Consider the following 22761-nt stretch of genomic DNA (forward strand, 5'->3'; position numbering starts at 1 on the left):
TCAGGACAGATTTGGCTATTTATTTATAGTCAATCTGCCACACATGAAGCAGGGCGCCTAGTGAGAAGGCATGCGTGAGGTGAAAGTTCCACCTACCGACATCAGGACACAAAAGGAAGAACAGACCATCCCAGAGTCCCAGACGACCACAGTCAGCACCTCTCGAAGACTTTGTACAGATCAGGCAGGTTAGCAAGCTGCAGGATGTTCCCATCTTCTGTGAAGTGTTTTGGAGGCAGTAGGTGGGAGCGGAAGGCTTTATAGATGACGTGCTCCACAGTCCACTTCCAGGGGTTTGCAGTAGAGCCAGGCGCTTCACTCTGGAAGAGACAAGGTAGAGTCCACATCCCCATGTACGCCAGGCCTGGGGAGTTGTGGTGGCTTATCTGGGGCTGTGTGACCTCATGCCTGAGAATTCTCTCTGCTAGGCCAGCCTCTCAGGGATCCCGCAGGCCTGAGCACAGCAATGAGAGCGGGGAAGAAAAGCAGCCAGGGCTCTTGAGATGCTTCCCCCCATGGAAGCTGTTTCTGTTCAGGAACTGTGCTCACTGTAGCAGCATCTAAAGCAATGTCTCCTCCTGACTGTGGCGCCTGAGCAGCAGCAGCAGGACGTACACTCCAAAATCACGCAGGCTCTGGGAGCCTTTGAACACACCACGCAACTGTCCCTCAGCGTCCTCAGCCCTGGAATGGAGCACAGCCCGTCACCTCAGAGGACGGGTGCCGTCACCAAGACGGTTATGTGGCTACAGTGACTATGTGTCCGTCTGACACCACAGGCAGACACCACAGGCAGACCTTGTGTTACTGCACTTTGCAGACTATTGTGGGCTTTTAAACACAAATTGAAGGTTTCTGGCAACCTTGCACCACGTCTATTGGTGGCATCTCTGCAGCAGCATTTTTAAATGCGGGCATATATACTGGCTTTAAGACACAATGCTATATATTGCACTTAACAGACCACAGGATGGTGTAAACAACATTTTATATGCACTGGGAAACCCCAAGATTTGTGCAGCTCGCTTTATTGCAGCGGTCTGAAACGGAACTCACAAAATGTCTAAGGTGTGCCTGTGTTTCAGTCACCTCTCCTCACCCAAACAAACCCTCCGAAATAGCTGTAGATTGAAAAGCGCTGTCATCTGACATGGAAACAGGAAGAACCCAGGGACCTCCCCTCAGAAGAGCTGGGGACCTGGCCCACTACAGCCAGGTCCGTCTGGCACAGCAGTGTCAGAGGCAGAGTGGGGCACACGCCAGAGAGGTGGGGACTGACCAGGACGTGACAGCTGTGGCTGCACACACCAGGCTCACAGTGGGGACGTGGGCCCCCGAGCCCTGGAGCCCATCTGTTTCTCACCACAATGGCTTGTTTGTACATCTGACAGTGAGATCACTCTAGAGGTACCTTCCAGCAGCATTTCAGAAGGAGATAAAATTCGTAAGAGCCGACCACCGTGCTAGCGCTGATGTGCCTTGGATCACAGGAGTTCAGAGCGGGGCGGGCTCGCGTGAGGGCCAGCCCAGTTCTGGAGCGCCAGCATGTGTCGCCCTCGTACCTGCTGGCCTGAAAGGGTTGACTCTGCAGACACGTACTGCTTCCGGATGGAGTAAAACAGCGCACACTCTTTACTGAGGCTTTCGAAACATTCCTTTTCTTCATCCCAGTTCACCTGGTCCAAAGAGAGAATTCAACACGTCAACATATGCACATGCTTTAAACACATTTCATTTCTAAATGGAGATAACAGATGACTTAAAAAGTACGCATGATTTTTAGGCATTAAAGCTGTAGACTGGAGCTACTGAGTACTGCTGGGGTGGGTGGGCAAGAGAGGGGCCTTAGCCTCATTACCCTTTTCCTCTGCATCACAGATGAATGGGGAGCTGCAAGCCCGCACCCCCCTGCGCCCCGACACTCATCCCCCCACAGGGCTGCCATCAGGACGCGCTCCATCACTTGCCTCTGTGGCCAGTCGGAGGATGAAGATAGGCAGACCCTCCAGCGGGGGCACATAGTTGTCGATCAGAAGGGGTAATCCAACCAGGTTCCCTTCCTGGACAAGGGGGACAAGACATCATGCTGTTAAGAGTTTAAACCAATCCCATCTCCCTGGTGCTTGCTCCAGGTCCTGTCCTCAGACTTGCTATTCTCGGCGACCAGGTTGGGCCCTGGGGGCAGCAGAGGCAAATGCTGAGAGCGCCTTTTCTGCTGGCACATAGCAGAGCCACCTGCTCTTTAGGTCTGCTCACCAACTGAACACAGCAAACCAAGTCCCAGAGATCAAGGGGGACTTACAAGGGAGACAAAAATAGCTGTCACCCACCTCATCAATCTCCAGAGAGAAGTAGTCTGCAAGCATCTCAGCCTTCTTTTTCAGAAACTCGACAATGTACTCAGCAAGTCCCTCCTTGGGACCATCCTCCTCTGTCCAGCCACTCTCGGGACTGTCTAAGGCAAGCATGGCCAGGTCAAAGAGCGGTGCTGGCTCCTAGGAAGGGGCAAGAACGTTAGGAGCGAGCGTTAACGGCTTCCAAACACTGCCTGAACTCCCACAAGGCCACTGCCACCTCAGCAGGCGACAAGCCACAAATCTAGCACTCATGGCTCAATTCCCCCAGAGAAAACCCTTGAAAACCTACAAAAGAAGGCTGTCCTCCTCACCAATGGCCATTTCAACAGAGAAGGCGTCACCGACAAAGACCTGCTGAAAAGCTGCGAAAGGCAAAGCCATGGGAAGGCACTTCTTTTTGTGTAGCTTTACAGACCTCGCTTTTGTATTTCCAGAAACTCACAAGGCTGAGCCTTCACTTCTTCCTACCACTTTACTAAAGCAAGGGGGAGGGAAAGTACGTTAAAGCAAATGACATTCAGGTAAATCATCTGTTGGGAAGGAGACTGGAATCTGTTGTGGAAAACAATACGCCTCCGTTTTCATCCATTTCTCCCCTTTGAACACTTGCTGTCGTCACATTAACACATTCCATACAGACCCACAGTGCACTGCTCACTCTTTTCCGTAACAACAGAAGAGTCAATTAACAAAAAGACCTAGCTCTCCTAGACATTTATGCACTCGGTAACAGAGCTTTAGAATACATGAAGAATAAAACAGACCTGTGAAGAGAAACAGTTACATGGAGGCTTCCATATCCTTTCTCCAACAGTTGACAGAACCGGTGGACAGAAAAATCAGTATATACAAGGTTTCAGCATCACCAACAGTTTGAGACATCTGCCATTTGTGGAACATTCTACTCAACAAGACCAGAACACAAATTCTTTTCAAATGCACATGGAATATTACCAACACCGATTATACTATGGGCCATAAAAAAAGTCTCAGTAAGTGTAAAAGGATTCAAATATGTTCTCTGCAAAAATGGAATTAAATTAGAAATCAATACTTGATCTCTGAGAAAACTCCAAGTAATTAAGAGACTAAATAATACATTTCTAAATAATGTGAGGGTCAAAAAAAATCAAAAGGAAGTTTAGAAGTATTCTGAACTGGATGAAAATGGAAACTTATCCGAATGTGTGCTAACGCAGCCCTTGGGGAAATTTTACAGCACTTTAAGTAGAAGAAAAGAAAGATGAGAGCAGATATCAATGAAACGGAAATCAGAAAAACAACAGAAGAATCACTGAAACCAAAGTCAGTTCTTTGGGCCCAGAATGACAAACCTGAGTCAGACTGATTAAGTTAAAAAGAAGACATAAATTACCAATATTGGAATGAGAGAGGTTACATCACTACAGATGTACAGACATTAGAACAATAAAAAAGATTATGAACAACTTTATGCCAATAAATTCAAAAACTTAAATGGACAAGTATTTTTAAACTTAATACGAAGGCCCCTCAAAGCTAACATGAATAGCTCTATACCACTAAAAATTTTACTTAAAAATATTCCTATGAGGAAATCTCCAGGCCCAGATGGCTGCAACTGATTAATTTTACCAAACATTTAAAGCATAAACAACTGTAAACTCTTTCCGAAGATGGAATAACTATTTCCCAACTCATTCCATGAAGCCAGTATTTGATACCAAAACCAGACACCACACAAGAAAACTGCAAACCAGTAGGACGTCCCAGGTGCCGCTAGTTGTAAAGAACTCACCTTCCAATACAGGAGGCGCAAGAGGTAGGGGTTTGATCCCGGGACTGGGAAGATCCCCTGGAGAAGGAAGTGGCAAACCACTCCAGTATTCTCATCTGGAGAAGCCCATGGACAGAGGAGCCTGGTGGGCTACAGTCCATGGGGTCACAAAGAATCGGATGTGGCTGAACACTAGACCACAAACTAGTGTCTTGCAGGAATACAGATGTTAAGAGTCGTGAACAAATTATAACAAGTCAATCCCAGTAAAATATAAAAGGGGTAATATATCATGTACAAGCAGGGCTTATCCCAGGAATGCAAGACTGGTTTAAAATATGAAAACCAATCAATGTAATTCACTATACCAACAAACTAAAAAAGGGAAAACCATACAATTATCTGAACAGATACAGAGGAAGCATCTGAAAAAAATTCAGCCTCCCATCCTGAATAAAAACCTGAAGCACTCAAGGAATAGAAAGGAACTTCCTCAGCCGCCCTAAGGGCCGTCTACAAAAAACCTACATACTTCATGGTCAAAGACTGAACGCTCCCCCAAGACTAAAAATAAGAGGGGTATTTCCAGTCTCACCACTTCTGTTTAGCCTGACTTAGCTTCTTGCCGGTACAACCAAGCAAGAGAGAGAAAAGGCATCTGGGTTGGAGAGGAAGGAATAAAACTGTCTTTATTCATAGACACTATGGTCATATACCTAGAAAATCTGCTGGAATCAATAAAAAAGCTACAGCTAATAAGTGAGTTTAACAAGGCTGCAAGAGAGAATTACCAAAACACTTGTACTTTTACAATAGCAACAAACAATTGACAGTTTTTCAAAATTGCCTTTTTCAATAGTATCCAAAAAATGTGACTATTAAGAAATAAGAGAGATTTTTCTCCCCAAATTGGTCTATAGTATGCACTCAACACAATCCCAATAAAAATTCCAGAGGGCTTTTCTGTATGTCACATGTAAAAAGAAGATACAAAACTACATGGATAGTATGAGTTTTAATTCTAAATTAAAATGTTAGTTGGGATTGTGTCTGGGTTGTGGGCTTTAGAGAATGTTTATTTCTGCTTCTATCTCTTAAGTTTTAAGTAGATATGTGGTAGTTTCTATAAAAATAAACATTTAAATTGGCTACCAAATGACTTCTGCTTTGTATAAAACTATTATAAGGATACTTCCATATGCAACTCATACATAAACTATTCTAATCACATTTTAAAACACTCAATATACAACAAATAAGATAACAGGGTAGGGCTGTTTTCAGAAATGACCAGCTGTTGAACTCTCAGAAATGAGAAGCAGGAAATAAACTTACCGATAACCTCAGAACACCAAAATTGGCAAAATCATAAATGAGAATCTGGTAGAACAGTTCTTCACTGAAAACAAAAATGAAGTGACTTTAATTTAAGGAAAAGCAGAATCTGTGCTTGAGAGCCAAGGGGCAGGGACAAAATGGGAGAGAGAACCCGAGACACGGTGAGGGTGAAGACGCGCTACCTCACGGCGGCCTTTCCAGCAGTCCTTAGACCTGCACCACCGGGAGGCGGCGGCCTCCGCACTCGGTCACAGCACTGAGACCGCCTGCCCTGCCAACACCGTGCTCTGTCCCCACCTTCCTGGTGCAGTAAAAGGTTCTGACACCCAGTGGTGACAAAGTTAAGCAGTTTTTGCTCACTTTTCCCCACTGGCAAAGAATTGTATAAACCGTTTCTTTTACAACCCACCATCTTAGAAATATGGGCTGTACGGGGAGGGCAGGGGACAGACTCGGGCTACATGGGGGATGGTTTAGGCAGCTGCAAAGTGTACAATATACTGAACTACCTGCAGAAACACAGAATTGAAGTAACTGTACTCCACAGTTATGAAAGAAATTTGCACCACACAGGTCTTGTTTAAAGACTAGGTTATCCAAGTAGGCAAAGCACGGCAGCAGGGACCCCAAGGTACCCGGAGAGCCGCTGGCTGGTCCTGGGTCAGAGTCAGTCAGTGGGGAGGGAAGAAGCCAAGTCTAAAACCCCTGCTCTCAGCCGGTTCACACGCTCGCTGGGAAACTCTTCCCATTTATTAGCAGCTAGGATTCTAGGACTGGCCTAGGTTTGTAACCATGAAAGAACTGAAACAATTGTGATTTGGCATCTTAGAAATCACGCAGTTAGATTTCCTGGCGAAGAAAAAACAAAGGGAGCAGGATCCCCAATAACCAGTAAGAGCTCATTGGGTGAGCCCACGGCTTCTCAGGACAGTGGCCCTGAGCTGAGCTCACTAAGGGTTTCCGAGCCTAGGAGGAAGGAGTCAGCAGCACCCAAGGCCGGGTGTGCCGGCAGCAAGCTCCCAGTGGGGCAGTTCTAGCTCAGGGAAGTCACGTGGGATCTCAGCAGGACAGAGTCCCACAACGGCCAAGTGACGGTGTCCAGCGATGGAGGATGGCAGCACCACCCACCTGAACTACCGATTCGCGATCATATTTAATAGAGGCTCTAGACTCAACAGGAGCTCGTCCTCCAAGATCCCTGGAGACAACTATAAATGGCACCGGCTGCGTGCTGGGCAAAGGGCGCTGCCTAGTTGGCCCACCCCGTGCTCATGGACCCCACTGGCTCTTCAGGGCTGGAACAGGCCCTGGCTCCATCCCAAAGCTGAAAGGAGAGGTGGTGTCAGGCCCTCTCGCCCCTCCCCTGCCTCCCTCCCCTGCCCTGGAGGCCGCACTGATCTGATCTCCCTCCTCACCGCGGTGGTCCGTTACAGAGGCGGGTTTCTCCCTCAAAGTCTCCCAGGGGCTCAGCCCTCCCTCCCCCACTACTTGAATTCAATCAGCCCCTGCATCACAGGACCTGATCCCAGCTTTAAAGCCAATCAGCTGGATTTGAGCAGCTGAGAGCTGGTGTTGCAGAGCAGCCCGCAGCCCCTGCTGTACACCACACAGGCTGGAACACCCCACCAGCTCCAAGCTCTCGACACCCGCTCACAGCACGTCATCTTACCTTCACAAAACCCTGTGAATTAATGGTGATACGCCACTTGTACAGAAGAGAAATCCGAGACTCAGTTATCAAAGTGACTTGCCCACGGTCACATAAATGGTAAATGTTGGGCCTGGGTGAGAAGCCACACGGGTCTGCCTCTGAAGGTGGGCCCTTTCCGCCTGTCACCCTGCTCTCCCCAGCATCTCCTGCCTCTGTCTCCAGGACCACCCTCCTAGCAGCTCTGTGTTTCTCTCGTTTGCACCGATTTACCTGAGTCTGGTGGTGTTGAGAAGGTATAACTTGGTCTGATGCTGTGCCAAGGCCCACTGAGGATTCACGCAGCCCACAAAGGAGTGGTTATGCAGCATCTCCCGGAGAGCTGGAAAACAAGACACAGGTCAGGAGTAGCCCCCCACCAACACCTCCCTGCACCCCAGAGCACCAAGCACCAGAGCTAGAGACGTGGAAAACTCCTGCTGAAAACACACACAAAGAAGGAATAAGATAGAATTAATCTTTCAAACTGGATCTTTCAAAATGCAACAAGAAATTGCCAAAAGATTAAAGCAGGAAGCCAGAGAAGTAACAAGAGCTCTGAACCACTCTATAAACTAAGACACCAGAGGAACTGCAGGATTCAGGAACTTCGGTTTGTGCAGACTCTGAACAGCCTAGGAATGGGGTGGGATGGGGACGCTGACAGGCGGTCAGTGCCCCCTTCTACAGCCAGGATTCACGCGAAGCAGGCTGCCTGCAAAGTCTGTGGAGGTTTTAATCTAAACTGATTCCAGGGCTGACTGTTCCTCCAGGTCCCTCCTAGAATCAAATGCAAATTCTCTCTGGAGAAATTCATCTTCAATTCAGACTTCAAATAATTCCTCACAGGTAAAGAACCAGGACCTCTGTGCTCAAAACTAGGCACCAAGAATTAGAACCCAGAAGAAATCACAAAGTCAGTATCTGCCAAGTTTTAAAGATTGAAAATTCCAGTAAAGATGATAAAACAGTAAGCATGTCAGTGTGCTTAGGAGGTATTAAAACACAGAGTAAGTCGCAGACTATCACAATGATCAAGGAAAGACAAAATTCATTTCACCTATATGTGGAATCTAGAAAATACTACAAGTGAACTTCTACAAAACAGAAGGACTCAGACATAGAAAAAAAATTTATGGTTGCCAAAGGGGAAAGTGGGTAGGGAGGGGTTAATTAGGAGTATGGGATTAACAGATATAAACAAGGACCTAATCTATAGCTCAGGGAGCTATCTTCAATATCTTGTAATAACCTAGAACAGAAAACAATCTGAAAAAGAATGTGTGTGTGTGTGTTTAACAATCACTTTGCTGTACACCTGAAATCAACTTAAAAAATAGGAAGAAAAAACAAACAGAAACAACTCCACATAAACTTTCAAAAAATAAAGGAAGACAGAGTAATTCCTACTTTACAAGGCTAGCATAACCCTATCCTAACCCTAATACGAGAAAACATTAAAAAAAGAAAATTTTAGACCAATATCCTTGTGGGTCACAGATACAAAAATTCTCAACAAAAAATTAGCAAATTAAGTTCAGCAATATGAAAAAAGAAATAATATAATCAAGACGAGATTAGGCCAGGAACGTAAGGTGATTTAGCATTTGGAAAATCTCACCATACAGAATAAATGAGAAAAAATAATCATTTTAACAGACAGAGTATTTGACAACAACAATTTTTAAATAAAAACTCGCAGAGACTGTCTTAACACTGGCAATCCACTGGTTAAGACTCCACACTTCCAACGCAGGGGGTGCAGGTTTAATCCCTGGTTGGGGAATTAAGATCCCACATGCTGTGTGGCGCAGTAAAAAAAAAAAAAAAATCCCTCAGCAAACTAGGAATAGAAAATAACTTCCTTAATCTGAAAAACCTATCAAAGAAAAACCTCCAAGGAGCATCATGTTTAATGGTGAAACAGTAAATGCATTCTTTGCACAACACAGAAAAAGATAACAGCTCCCATGCTCACTCATTCTATCTGACATTGTATTGTGGGTTCTAAACATTGTAGCGAGGCAAGGAAAGCAAACAGTGTAAAAATATGAAAGGAAAAGAGTAGAACTGTCTTTATCTGTACCCTGGCAAGGTCATGTGACACAAGGTCTTTTGTATTTTAATATACTAATGGATAAAGGTAAGAATTTCATGTTAAACAATGGGGAAAATGATTTATTTTGACTCAACCATAACAATTAAAATCAGAATTAATTTTTTAAAGTTCATATTAAAAAATGATCAAGGAGATTTCAAAAAAAAACAAACAAAATGTCTAAAAATAAAAAATACAAGAATTGAAATTAAAAATTAAGATCCAGGTTTCCCTGGTGATCCAGTGGTTGAGAATGCACCTTGCAATGCAGTCAAATACGCCAGTTTGATCCCTGGTCCAGGGAGATCCCACGTGCCACGGAGCACCCACGCCCCTGCACAGCAACTGCTGAGCTCACGTGCTGCAACTACCGACGCCTGCGCGCTCCGAGCCTGTGCTGGGAACAAGAGAGACCACCGAGAGGAGCCTGCACGCCACTCACTCCCACTCACCACAACCGCAGAGAGTGCACGTGCTGCGACAAAGATCCACCGCAGTCAAAAAATCAGAAGTGAAACAATTAAAAAATTAAAAAAAAATCAGAAGTAAATACATCTTTAAAAATCAAGATCAACTGAACAGAGTGGACAAAGCTGGCAAGGCCATTAAAAGGTAGAACTGTCAGGAGCACAGACTGACGACATGAAAATATGAAAGCTTAAGCAATGTGAAGGAAAATAAATATGTAATTAAAACTGCAGAAGGTTTGGGAAACAGGGAGAGACAGTAACTGAAGACTCTCAAGATAAAGTATCAGCGAACATCCCAAAAGTGATGAATGATACCAAGCCTCAGCTCCAGGAAGCCCAACAAAATCTACACCGGAGAGAAACAGAATACCAAAGAGAGACCTTAAAGGCACTCAGAGACAGAGGAGACCACCACAAAGTAACACAACACAGGACTGACAGGGGATTCTCTGGCAGTCCAGCGGTTAGGACTCCGAACTTTCACGGCCAACAGTGCCAGTTCAACCCCCAGACCACCGCAAGCTGCACAGCGAGGCCAAAAAAAAAAAAGACTGACACTTGAATTTTCAACAATAAGAGAAGCCAACAATCGGTAGATTAACACCTTCAATGCACTTAGAGAAGGTAACTGCAACTCTGAAATTTTAAAGCCAGCAAAGAAACTTACCAAACTAAAGATGGATTAGACAAAACAAAAAGCTTTCCATCCATGGCCCCACTCAAAGAGGAAGTAGGTCCATACACCATGAAAGGTCTGAGGAAAAGAATTATGAGCAAAAAATACTGGATAAATTCAAACAAACGGAGAGTTAACAATGTAATATTGAGCAATCAGACACATAGAAACTGTGAATATAACACCATATACCAAAACTAAATCCCAGGTGGACAAGAGATTTACATATAAGCATTTTAGGAGCTAACAAAAGAACAATGATTTAGTTATCCCAGAGTGAGAAGGAATTCCCTAAATAGATGAAAAGGTCACCGTGTGATACAGGAGCCATCCAGGGTGGTGAAACACCAGGAGGTGAAGCTCACCTCCTTCCACAGGTGCATCAAGGACACATCTAGACAGGAAGGGTTCTCACAGAGCATCTACTAAATGCTGGCACAAGGCCTCAGCCCTCTGAAAGGGCACGAAATCTCCATGTAACCAAGAGGGACCAAAAAACAAGCAAGAAAGGAATGAGACTGGACCTGTGCCCCAGGGAGGGAGCTGCCAAAGAGGAAAGGTCCTGTGTGCTGGGAAGTCCCCTCACCAGCAGGGAGATCGCCAGGACGGAGGGGGAGCTTCAGAGCCTCAGAGCGGAGCAGAGCACAGTCTGGTCTGTGGCGGTCAGCACAGCCAGGCCCGCTCAGGTGGTCAGTGCCACAGCTCTGCACCCCCCAGAGAGCGGGCCTGGGGATGGGGCCGGGGGGCGCTGTGTGGACACAGCACGAGGGGCTGCAGTCTGGTTTGGCCACACCCGATGGGCTCTGAGGAAGAAGTCTGAGCCGCCATAGAGGCCAGGCACCCCTGTGTGGGGGTGCACGGCAGAGGGGAGGCCCCACCATCACAGCCTTTCTTCCTGCGTGAGGCTGCGGGTGGCTGGACAAGCTCCAGGAGCCGTCACTAGTCGCCGCCGCCCCTGGGCTGCAGGAGCAGTGTCAAGCTGTGGGCTACCCCCTCCCAGCCTCCAGAGGCGGTCACGTGCTGCCTCCACTCCCATCACAAAGCTTCTGGGCTGCGCACAAGCCATCACTGCCACTGAAAAATCTGTTAGCTGGCACCGGCCACAGCATCTGCACACCCCCTCTGCATACCCCCCTGCATCAAGGGGAGAACGCCCAGCACATGCTGAGGAAAGAGTCAACAGGCACACACTGAGAACAGCCTCACGGGCTTCCCTGGTGGTCCAGCAGTTACGGCTCAGCACTCCCAACGCAGGGGGCCTGGTTCAATCCCTGCTCAGGGAACTAGACCCCGTCTGCTGCAACTGAAGATCCTGCACCCCAACGCAGCCAAACACAAAAATAAAAACAGCCCTCACATTATAGTAAACCCGCACAAGCTACACAGCACAAGCTACACGGCAACGCCCACATAGAAACAGCCCCCAAGATTCCTGCTCCAACAGAGATAACCGTTTCTCCTTAACTCAGAGCAAGAGGATGAAGAAGCAGAGAAACCACTCCCAGTTAAATGATCAAAAGAAATCCCCAGAAAGAGCAAACAATGAAACAGACCTAACAGACACCAATTTCAAAATGGAGATAATGAAAACACTCAAGGAATTAAGAAAGGTTATTGACAGAAGTCTCCTTCAAGGGTCACTGCCTTGTCACGGCAAAGGGGCTTGTGTAACTCAGCGAAGCTGTGAGCTGTGCCGTGCAGGGCCACCCAAGATGGCTGGGCCACAGTGCAGACTTCTAACAAAACGTGGTCCCCTGGAGGAGGGAATGGCAATCCACGCCCACACACTAGCTGTGAGAACCCCATGAAGTGAGTAAAAAGGCAAAAAGACCTGACACTGAAAGATGAGCCCCCAGGTCAGAAGGTGTCCAGTATGCTACTGGGGAAGAGCAGAGGACAATTACTAACAGCTCCAAAAAGAATGAAGCGTCTGGGCCAGAGAGGAAATGACGCTCAGCTGTGGGTGTGTCTGGTGACGAAAGTAAAGTCAGATGCTGTGAAGAACAGTACCACATAGGAAATTGGAATATGAGATCCATGAATCAAGGTAAATTGGATGTGGCTGAACATGAGATGGCAAGAGTAAACACTGACATATTAGAAATCAGTGAAATAAATGGACGGGGGTGGGAGAATTTAATTCAGATGACCATTATACCTACTGCTGCGGGCTAGAACCCCTTAAAAGAAATGGAATAGCCCTCAGAGTCAACAAGAGAGTCCGAAATGCAGTACTTGGGTGCAACCTTAAAAATGACAGAATGGTCTCAGTTCATTTTCAAGGCAAACCATTCAAAATCACAGTAATCCAAGTCTATGCCCCAACCATCAATACTGAAGAAGCTGAAGTTGATCAGTTCTATGAAGACCTAGAAAACCTAGAATACCAAAAAAAAAAAAGATATCCTGTTCAGCATAAGGGACAGGAATGCAAAAGTAGAAAGTCAAGAGACACCTGGAGTAACAGACAAGTTTGGCCTTGGAGTACAAAATGAAGCAGGGCAAAGACCAACCGAATTCTGCCAAGAGAATACACTGGTAAAACCAAACACCCTTTTTCAACAAAACAAGAGACGACTTTACACATGGACATCACCAAATGATCAGTACCAAAATCAGACTGATTACATTCTTTGTAGCCAAAAATGGAGAAGCTGTGTACAGTCAGCAGAAACAAGACCTGGAGCTGACTGTGGCTCAGATCACAGCTCCTCATAGCAAAATTCAGACTTAAACTAAAAAAAGCAGGGAAAACCACTAGCCCAGTCAGGTATGGCTTAAATCCCCTATGAATATATAGTGGAGGTGATAAATACAGAAAGATTCAAGGGATTAGATCTAGTAAACAGAGCACCTGAGGAATCATGGAGAGAGGTCTGTAATATTGTACAGGAGGCAACAAACAAAACCACCCCAAAGAGACGCACGAAGGCAAAGTGTTATCTGAGGCAGCTTTACACACAGCTGAGAAAGAAACAAAGCAAAAGGCAAGGGAGAAAGGGAAAGGTACCCCCAACTAAATGCAGAGTTCCAGAGAAGAGCAGGGAGAGACAAGAAGGCCTTCCTCAATGAAAAATGCAAAGAAATAAAGGAAAACAACAGATAGGCTAAGACTAGAGATCTCTTTGAGGAAACTGGAAATATCAAAGGAACATTTCAACCAAAGACGGGCACAATAAAGGAGAGAAATGGTGAAGATCTAACAGAAGCAGAAGAGATCAAGAAGAGATGGAAAGAATACACGGAATAACTGTACAAAAAAGATCTTCATGACCCCGATAACCATGATGGTGTGCTCTCTCACTCAGAGCCAGACATCCTGGAGTGTGAGGCCAAGTGGGCCTTAGGAAGCATCACTACAAAGAAAGCTAGTGAAGCTGATGGAATTCCAGCTGAGCTATTTCAAATCCTAAAAGATGATGCTGTGAAAGTGCTGCGCTCAATACACCAGCAAATTTGGAAAACTCAGCAGTGGCCACAGGACTAGAAACGGTCAATCCTCATCCCAATTCCCAAGAAGGGCAGAACTAAAGAATGTTCACACCACCAGACAATGGCCCTCACCTCCCATGCTAGTAAGGTTATGCTCAAAATCCTCCGAGCTAGCCTTCAGCAGTATGTGAACCAAGGGCATCCAGATGTTCAAGCTGAATTTGAAAAGGCAGAGGAACCAGAGATCAAATTGCCAAAATTCGCTGGATCACAGAGAAAGCAAGGGAATTCAGAAAAACATCTGCTTTGTTGACTACACTGGAGCCTTTGACTGTGTAGATTATAACAAACTGTGGAAAACTCTTAAAGAGATGGGAACACCAGACCATCTTACCTGTCTCCTAAGAAACCTGTATGTGGGTCAAGAAGCAACAGTTAGAACCCTGTTTGAACAACCGGCTGGTTCAGGATTGAGAAAGGAGTACGACAAGGCTGTTTGTTTCACTTATGTGCAGACCACGTCATACACAATGCTGGACTGGATGAGTTACAATCTGGAATCAAGATTGCCTGGAGAAATATTGACCTCAGATATGCAGATGATACCACTCTAATGGAAGAAAAGTGAAGAGGAGCTACAGAACCACTTGATGAGGGTGAAGCAGAAGAGTGAAAAATGCGTCTTAAAACTCAGTGTTAAGAGAAAACTAAGATCACGGCATCCAGTCCCATCGCTGGGAAGGGGGAAAGGTGGAAGCACTGGCGCAGGCCCTCTTCCTGGGCTTTAAAATCACTGTGGATGGCGACTGCAGCCGTGAAACTGGAAGCCAGCTGCTTCCCGGCAGGAAAGCGATGACAAACCTAGACAGTGTGGTAAAAGGCAAAGACACCGCTTTGCCAGCAAAGGTCCACATAATCCAGGCTATGATCTTCCCAGCTGCCATGTACGAATGTGAGCGCTGGACACTGAAGAAGGCAGAGTGACGAAAAACTGATGCTTTCAAACTGTGGTGCCGGAACAGACTCTTGAGAGTCCCTTGGACTGCAAGGACATCAAGCCAGTTAATCCTAAAGGAAACCAACCCTGAATACTCTTCTGGAAGGACTGATGCTGAAGCTCCAATACTTTGGCCACCTGATGTGAAGAGCTGACTCACTGGATAAAACTGATGCTGGCAAAGACTGAGGCAGAAGAAGAAAAGGGGACAGAGGATGAGACGGTTGATGGCATCGCTGATTCAATGGACATGAGTGTGCATATGAAAACTCCGGGAGATGGTGAGGGACAGGGAAGCCTGGAGGCTGCGGTCCACGGGTGTGCAAAGAGCTGGGCACCACACAGTGACAGAACCACCACATCAGTCAACAGAAATGAAGACCATTATCAAAAGGAACTAGAAGCTACAGAGCGGAGCCAAGAAAAAGTCAGAAAACTCATGAACTAAAGGCAATGAATAGCACAATAAATAATGCGCAAGAACGAAAAAGTGACCTGGAAGACTGGAATAATGGAAATTACCCACTCAGGACAGCAGACAGAAAGCCAAATTTTAAAAGAAAATGAAAGCAATATACGAAACCTGGTAGATTCTAGTGCGTGCACGCTCAGTCGTGTCTGACTCTCTGTCACCCCATGGACTGTAGCCCACCAGGCTCCTCTATCCGTGCAATTTTCCTGGCAAGAACACCGGAGCTGGCCATTTCCTACCTTCCCCACCCAAGGACCAGACCCGCGACTCTTGCATCTCCTGCACTGGCAGGGGAATCCTTTACCACTGGCACCACCGAGGAAGCCCACAAGAAACCCATGGGACAATCAAAGGGGTGCCAACCTATGGGTAATAGGGATTCCAGAAGGGGAAGAAGAGAAAAGGAGATTGAAAATGTTTTTGAAGAAATTATGGCTGAAAACTTCCCAAACCTGAAGAAGGAAACAGATATTCAGGTACAGGAAGCAGAGAAGCTCTCAGACAAAGTAAACTTAAGACATACTGTTTGAAAAATGGCAAAAGTTAAAAACAAAAAGATTACAAAGGTAGAAAGAGAAAAACAAAGGCAGCAAGGACCCCTGTAAAGCTGCTGCTGCTGCTAAGTCGCTTCAATCGTGTCTGACTCTGTGCGACCCCATAGACGGAAGCCCACTAGGCTCCCCCATCCCTGCGATTCTCCAGGCAAGAACACTGGAGTGGGCTGCCATTTCCTTCTCTAATGCAGGAAAGTGAAAAGTGAAAGTGAAGTCTCTCAGTCGTGTCCAACTCTTCGCGACGCCATGGACTGCAGCCCACCAGGCTCCTCTGCCCATGGGATTCTGCAGGCAAGAGTACTGGAGTGGGGTGCTGATTTCTGATAGTTGCAGCTAGAAAAGTTGCAGGCCAGAAGGGATTGGCAAGATATATTCAAAGTCTTGAAAGGGAAAAATCTGCAACCTAAGACAGTCTACCCAACAGAATTATCATTTAGAATAGGAAAGACAATTTCTCAGACAACCAGAAACTAAAAGAATATAGCAATGTTAAATATATCGTGAAAGAGATATTCAAAGTGTTAGTTGTTCAGTCATGTCTGACTCTGTGCAACCACATGGACTGTAGCCCGCCAGGCTCCTCTGTCTACGGGATTCTCCAGGCAGGAATACTGGAGAAGGTTGCTATTCCCTTCTCCAAGGGATCTCCCTGACCCAGGGATCAATGCAGACTCTTTTACCATCTGAGCCACTAGGGAAGCCCAAAATATAGAAAGGCTTCTCTAAAGAGAAAAATAAGAATCTGTAGAGAATAGAAATTCACAATTGGAAAGCAAATCACCTAAATAAGCCATACAGATTAAAAACAAAAAAATAAAACGCCATCTGTGAAAGTCATGAGACAGGCCTGGGACCTGGGACCCTTTGCTGCAGTGTTGCAAAGCTTGGCCCTGCACACACCTCTCCTCAAGCTACAAACTACTTGGGACTAAAAACAACCCTGTGTGTGTACAGTTGGGGCAAATTCGGGACCAAAAGATACAACAAAGGCAAAAAGAAAAAAAAGATGTTATTTCTGAAGAGCCAAGAACAAAACCTGGGTGTCTCGAGAAAAGCAGGTACTGTGCATGCCCTCAGTGCACTCAACACCACCAGAGAGGCGGGCAAAACCACCTAAGCCACGCCCACTGAACCCCTGAACACACCCCTACCTTCACCCCATATAAGGAACAAGCTTGTCCCCCACTTGGGGAGCAAGTGCGCAAGGGAGCGTGTTATTTGTTTTCACTCACTCCTGCAGCCGGCACAGAAGCCTGAATAAAGCCTTATACCTGAATTTCTTATCTGGCCTGCAGTCAATTTCCACTGATGAAGGAAGGCTAAGAACCCTGGTCAGTATCAATAATTACCACTGTGAAAACACCAAAAGGATGAGCATAAGGATGCAGAAAAGGACATCAAAATCATAAAATGTGAGGGAGGAAAGAAAATGTATATATATTTGTTCATTTCCTAGAATGTGCTAGACTCTCAGCCTAAGGCAAGCAGATATAGGATGCGGTTAACACTTGAAAAGCATGATAACCACAAATGAAAAACATACAAGAGATTCATAAACCAAGAAGAGAACACAAGTATAATACAGAAGAAAACCATCAAACCACAACAGGAAAAACAAAGAGGACAAAGAGGAAATCCAAAACCAACTGGGAAAACAAGGTTGAAATGGCAATAAATGCATATCTACCAATAATTCCGTTAAAAGTTGACAGACTAAATGCTCCAATCAGAAGACACAGAGTGCCAGACTTGATTAAGAAACCAGAGCCTACAACAGGCTGCCCACAAGAGCCCCACTTTGGGGCAAAGGACACCCGCAGATTGAAAGTGAGTGGGGAGCGCCCAAGGGAACCTGTTTGTCTGTGTCCCTCTGATCCCTGCTGCAGCAGGGGCCCCAAGAAGGCCGCACCTGAATGTTTCATCTGGCCTCTGATCAAGGAGGCCAAGAACCCTGGTTGGCAACATATTCTGCAGTGCCCAACATGGGGCCCGTCCCCTTCTGGGGAGAGGATCTGGGCCCCTCTGGGACCAGGAATGCAGCTGCCCCTGGGTGACAAGTGGCCACCTGACCCCTTGTTTCAGCATCCCCTCATTTTAAGGCTGCTTTCCTGGCCCCAGGGGCCTCAGTACCTCACTCAGGCAACGGCTCCCCCCGCCTTTGTCCTTTTCCCTCTCCTGAAATCTCCTCTCTCTCTCTCTGTCCTCCCTCCCAAGGGTGGACGTCAGGCAGCTACAGCATCCCTCCTCTCAGCCTGTGAGACCTGCTCCTTCTGGCGGGTGCCCAGCAGAGGTGGAGAGGCTCGCCTCACCCTGCACGGAGCCCGGGCCACAGGGCTCCCGCTGAGATTCAGGAGAGAGACAGAGGTTCCACCCTCGGGTCGTGTAGTGGCTGGAAGTCTGACTGTCCCAACACTCTCACCTTTATTTCCTGCCCCCAAGAGAAGCCCTGCTGGGAAGAGACTGCAGCAGCAGACTGCTGTTATGCTCTACACGATGGATGCTCTACACTGCGCGGTCAGAGCCCCACCCTTGGGTCGCAGTCCCACAGACAATAAACAATGGGCTGGTGTCTGGGCTTGGCCATCGGGTGGCAGCGGACAGGGCGCCCCCTCCTTCACTGGCCCTTTCTGGAAGCGCTGCTTGGTGCCTGAGCCCACCTGCAGGGGCGGGTAGAAACAGCCCTCTCTGTTTTTCAGCCTTTTCTGCCCCTCCTCCTTGTACCTCTTCCTCAGTCCTCACTCCTACACCACCGGCCCCTTTATCCTGAAAGCTTTTTGTGTCTTTAAGTGTTGTGACTGCTGTCTTTGTGATACGGTTCTGTCTGTCCAGCTGTTCTGCCAGTCTCTGTGACACTGTGGGCACGGTGGAGCACTTCAGCCTTGAAATACAAGCACAGCCCACACGGCAGCCCTGGGGTACTTGGTAGGATTTTAAAGAACAGAAAGAAGAGACAGGAGCCTGCATTTTCCCCTCCTGCCTGAGCTGGAGGGGCCTGCATCTCTCTCCTCGCCCTCTGCAACGTAATTGCTCTGTCTGTGCTCTCAGCAAGCCCTGGATTGATCCGATCCCCTGGACTGAGGGGAAAAAAGGAGAGGTACATTTTAAATTCAAGCAGGAGAACTATGAGACCTCTGGTTCTACAGAAACTGGCTTGTCTGGCTTAACCCTGTGTGCTTAATCAATACAGAGCTGTCTTTAGAGGCACCAATGTTGAGTGTAACACTCTCACTGTGCCGAGGGTTACTAGAGATCAGTAAGTGCACAGCGTTTCCGTTATAAAATCTGTCAACAGGGAAAACAACCGGATATGATTAAATCTGGAAGTAAAGGTAACTGGGATAAGAACTTTCCGGTAAACCCCTTAGGACTAATCATGTTTTGAAAACTTTCATCTAAAACACTCCCTCCAAATTTTGGTAAGTTTAAAAATAAGTTAAACAATAGGAATTGACTGAATATCCAGGCAATTTCAAATAAGATAAAATACTGGAACATTAATTGCTAAAAAGGTCTAAATTTATCTACTTTCGTCTTGTGAGAGAGAAACTAAAGATGTACGGTGCCACCTTGAAATGTTTTCTACCAATTTATGGAATTCTTGCCTTGAGAACCCCATGAACAGTATGAAAAGGCCAAAGATGACACTGGAAGATGAACCCCCGAGGGTGGTTGGTGTCCAATATACTACTGGGGAGAGCGGAGAAGCAGCTACAGAAAGAAGGAAGAGACTGAGCCAAAGGGGCAACAGCATCAGCATCCAACTGTGGATGAGTCTGGTGGTCAAACTAAGTCTGGATGCTGCAAACAATACTGCAGAGGAACCCGGAATCTTAGGTCCACGAATCAGGATAAACTAGATGTGCTCAATCAGGAGACGGCAAGAGTGAATATCGACATTTTAGAAGTCAGTGAACTAAAATGGACGGGAACAGGCGGATTTAATTCAGATGACCATTATATCTACCACTATGGCCAAGACTCCCTCTGAAGGAACTAAAAGTGAAAGTCGCTCAGTGTCGGCTGACTCTCTGCAGCCCCATGGGCTATGCAGTCCACGGATTCTCCAGGCCAGAATACTGGAGTGGGCAGCCGTTCTCTTCTCCAGGGGATCTTGCCAACCCAGGGATTGAACCCAGGTCTCCCGCATTGCAGGCAGATTTGTTACCAGCTGAGCCACCAGGGAAGCCCAAGGATACTGGAGTGGGTAGCCTATCCCTTCTCCACGGGATCTTCCCAACCCAGGAACTGAACCTGGGTCTCCTGCATTGCAGGTGGATTCTTTACCAACTGAGCTAAGCCTAGAAGGAATGGAGTAGCCCTCATAGTCAACAAAAGAGTCTGAAATGCAGTACTTGGTTGCAATCTCAAAATGACAGAATGATCTTGGTTCATTTCTAAGGCAAACCATTCAACATCACAACAATCAAAGTCTATGCCCTAACCACTAATGCTGAAGAAGTTAAAGTTAAATTATTCTATGAAGACCTACAAGACATCCTAGAACTAATACCAAAAGATGTCCTTTTAGTCATATGCAACTGGAATGTAAAAGTCGGACGCCAAAAGATTCCTGGAGTAACAGGCAAGTTTGGCCTTGGAGTACAAAATGAAGCAGGGCAAAGGCTAACACAGTTTCGCCAAGAGAACACACTGGTCATAGCAAACACCCTCTTCCAACAACACATGAGATGACTCTATACATGGACATCACCAGATGGCCAATACTGAAATCAGATTGATTATATTCTTTGCAGCTAAAGATGAAGCTCTATACAGTCAGTAAAAACAAGACCTGATGCAGACTGTAGCTCAGACCATCAGCTCCTTATTGCAAAATTCTGGCTAAAATTGAAGAAAGTTGGGAAAACACTATGCCATTCAGGTATGACCAAATCAAATCCCTTATGATTATTCAGCGGAGGTGATGAATAGATTCAAGGGACTAGATCTGGTAGAGTGCCTAGACAGAGTGCCTGAAGAACTATGGACAGAGGTTCATTAACATTGTACAGGAGGTGGTGACCAAAACCATTCAAAACAAAAAGAAATCCAAGAAGGCTAAGCGGTTGTTGGAGGAGGCCTTACAAAAAGCTGAGAAAAGAAGAAAAATGAAAGGGAAAGGAAAAGGGGAAAGATAATACCCAACTGAATGCAGAGTTGCAGAGAATAGCAAGGAAAGATAAGAAAGCCTCAAGTAAACAATGCAGAGAAACAGAGAAAAACAACAGAATGGGAAAGACTAGAGATGTCTTTAAGAAAACTGGAGATATCGAGAGAACATTTCATGCAAAGATAGGCACAATAAAGGACAAAAAAAGCAAGGACCTAACAGAAGCAGAAGAGATTAAGAAAAGGTGGCAAGAATACACAGAAGAACTGTACAAAAGAGATCTTCATGACCCAGATAACCACGATGGTGTGATCACTCACCTAGAGCCAGACATCCTCGAGTGTGAAGTCAAGTGGGCCTTAGGAAGCATTACTACAAACAAAGCTAGTGAAGCTGATGGAATTCCAGCTGAGTTATTTCAAATCTTAAAAGATGCTGCTGCTAAAGTGCTGCACTCAGTGTGCCAGCAAATTTGGAAAACTCAGTGGCCACAGGACTGGAAAAGGTCAGTCTTTATTCCAATCCCAAAGAAAGGCAATGCCAAAGAATGCTCAAATTACTGTACAGTTACAGTCATTTCACATGCCAGCAAGATTATGCTCAAAATCCTTCAAGCTAGGCTTCATCAGTAGGTGAACTGCTAACTTCCAGATGTACAAGATGGGTTTAGAAAAGGCAGAAGACCCAAAGATCAAATGACCAACAACCACTGGATCACAGAAAAAGCAAGAGAATTCCAGAAAAACATCTGCTTCATTGACTATGCTAAAGCCTTTGACTATGTGGGTCACAACCAACTATGGAATATTCTTCAAGAGATGGGAATACCAGACCACATTACCTGCCTCCTGAGAAATGTGTATGCAGGTCAAGAAGCATCAGTTTGAACCACACATGGAACAGACTAGTTCAAAATCAGGAAAGGAGTACATCAAGGCTGTATATTGTCACTCTGCTTATTTAACTTACATGCAAAGTACATCATGCGAAATGCCTGGCTGGATGAATCACAAGGTGGAATCAAAATTGCTGGGAGAAATATCAACAACCTCAGGTGTGCATATGATACCACTTTAATGGAAGAAAGTGAGGAGAAGTCTCTTGATGGTGAAAGAGGGGGGTGAAAAAGCTGGCTTAAAACTCAACATTCAAAAAACAAAGATCATGGCATCCAGTCTTATCACTTCATGGCATATAGATGGGGAAAATGCGAAAACAATGTCATATTTCATTTTCTTGGGCTCCAAAATCAATGCAGACAGTGACTGCAGCCACAAAATTAAGATACTTGCTCCTTGGAAGAATAGTTATGACAAACCTAGCCAGTATATTAAAAAGCAGAGACATCCCCTTGCCAACAAAGATCCATATAGTTAAAGCTATGGTTTTTCCAATAGTCATGTATTCATGTATGGATGTGAGAGTTGAACCATAAAGAAAGCTGAACGCCAAAGAACTGATGCTTTCAAATCGTGGTGCTGGAAAAGACTCTTGAAAGTCCCTTGAACAGCATGAAGATCAAACCAGTCAATCGTAAAGGAAATCAACCCCAAATATTCATTGGAAGGACGGATGCTGAAGCTGAAGCTCCAAAACTTGGGCCACCTGATGCAAAGAGCTGACTCACTGGGAAAGACCACTTGATGCTAGGAAACAGTGAGGGCAGAAGGAGAAGGGGACAACAGAAGTTGAGATGGCTGGATGCCATCACTGACTCAATGGACAGGAGTCTGAGCAAACTCTGGGAGACAGTGAAGGACAGGGAAGCTGGAGTGCTGCAGTTCATGGGGTCACAAGAATCACTACTTAAGTGA

The 22761-nt window shown here is 46.0% G+C and overlaps 1 protein-coding gene across 2 annotated transcripts in view; it reads right to left on the bottom strand.

Moving 5' to 3' along the window:
- MLH1 (mutL homolog 1) overlaps window positions 1-22761 on the bottom strand; it is an 86451-nt gene continuing 63690 nt past the window's right edge. For both annotated transcript variants that reach the window (XM_069561239.1, XM_069561241.1), the window contains exons 14-19: window positions 7373-7481; window positions 5449-5512; window positions 2331-2495; window positions 1968-2060; window positions 1563-1676; window positions 1-320 (exon numbers count right to left, since the gene is read on the bottom strand). In XM_069561239.1, the coding sequence (XP_069417340.1) occupies window positions 153-320; window positions 1563-1676; window positions 1968-2060; window positions 2331-2495; window positions 5449-5512; window positions 7373-7481 (713 nt within the window). In that variant the 3' untranslated portion in view covers window positions 1-152. The remainder of the gene's footprint in view (window positions 321-1562; window positions 1677-1967; window positions 2061-2330; window positions 2496-5448; window positions 5513-7372; window positions 7482-22761) is intronic.

Source organism: Ovis canadensis, chromosome 19, assembly GCF_042477335.2.
Source record: "Ovis canadensis isolate MfBH-ARS-UI-01 breed Bighorn chromosome 19, ARS-UI_OviCan_v2, whole genome shotgun sequence".
Classification (NCBI taxonomy): Eukaryota; Metazoa; Chordata; class Mammalia; order Artiodactyla; family Bovidae; genus Ovis; species Ovis canadensis.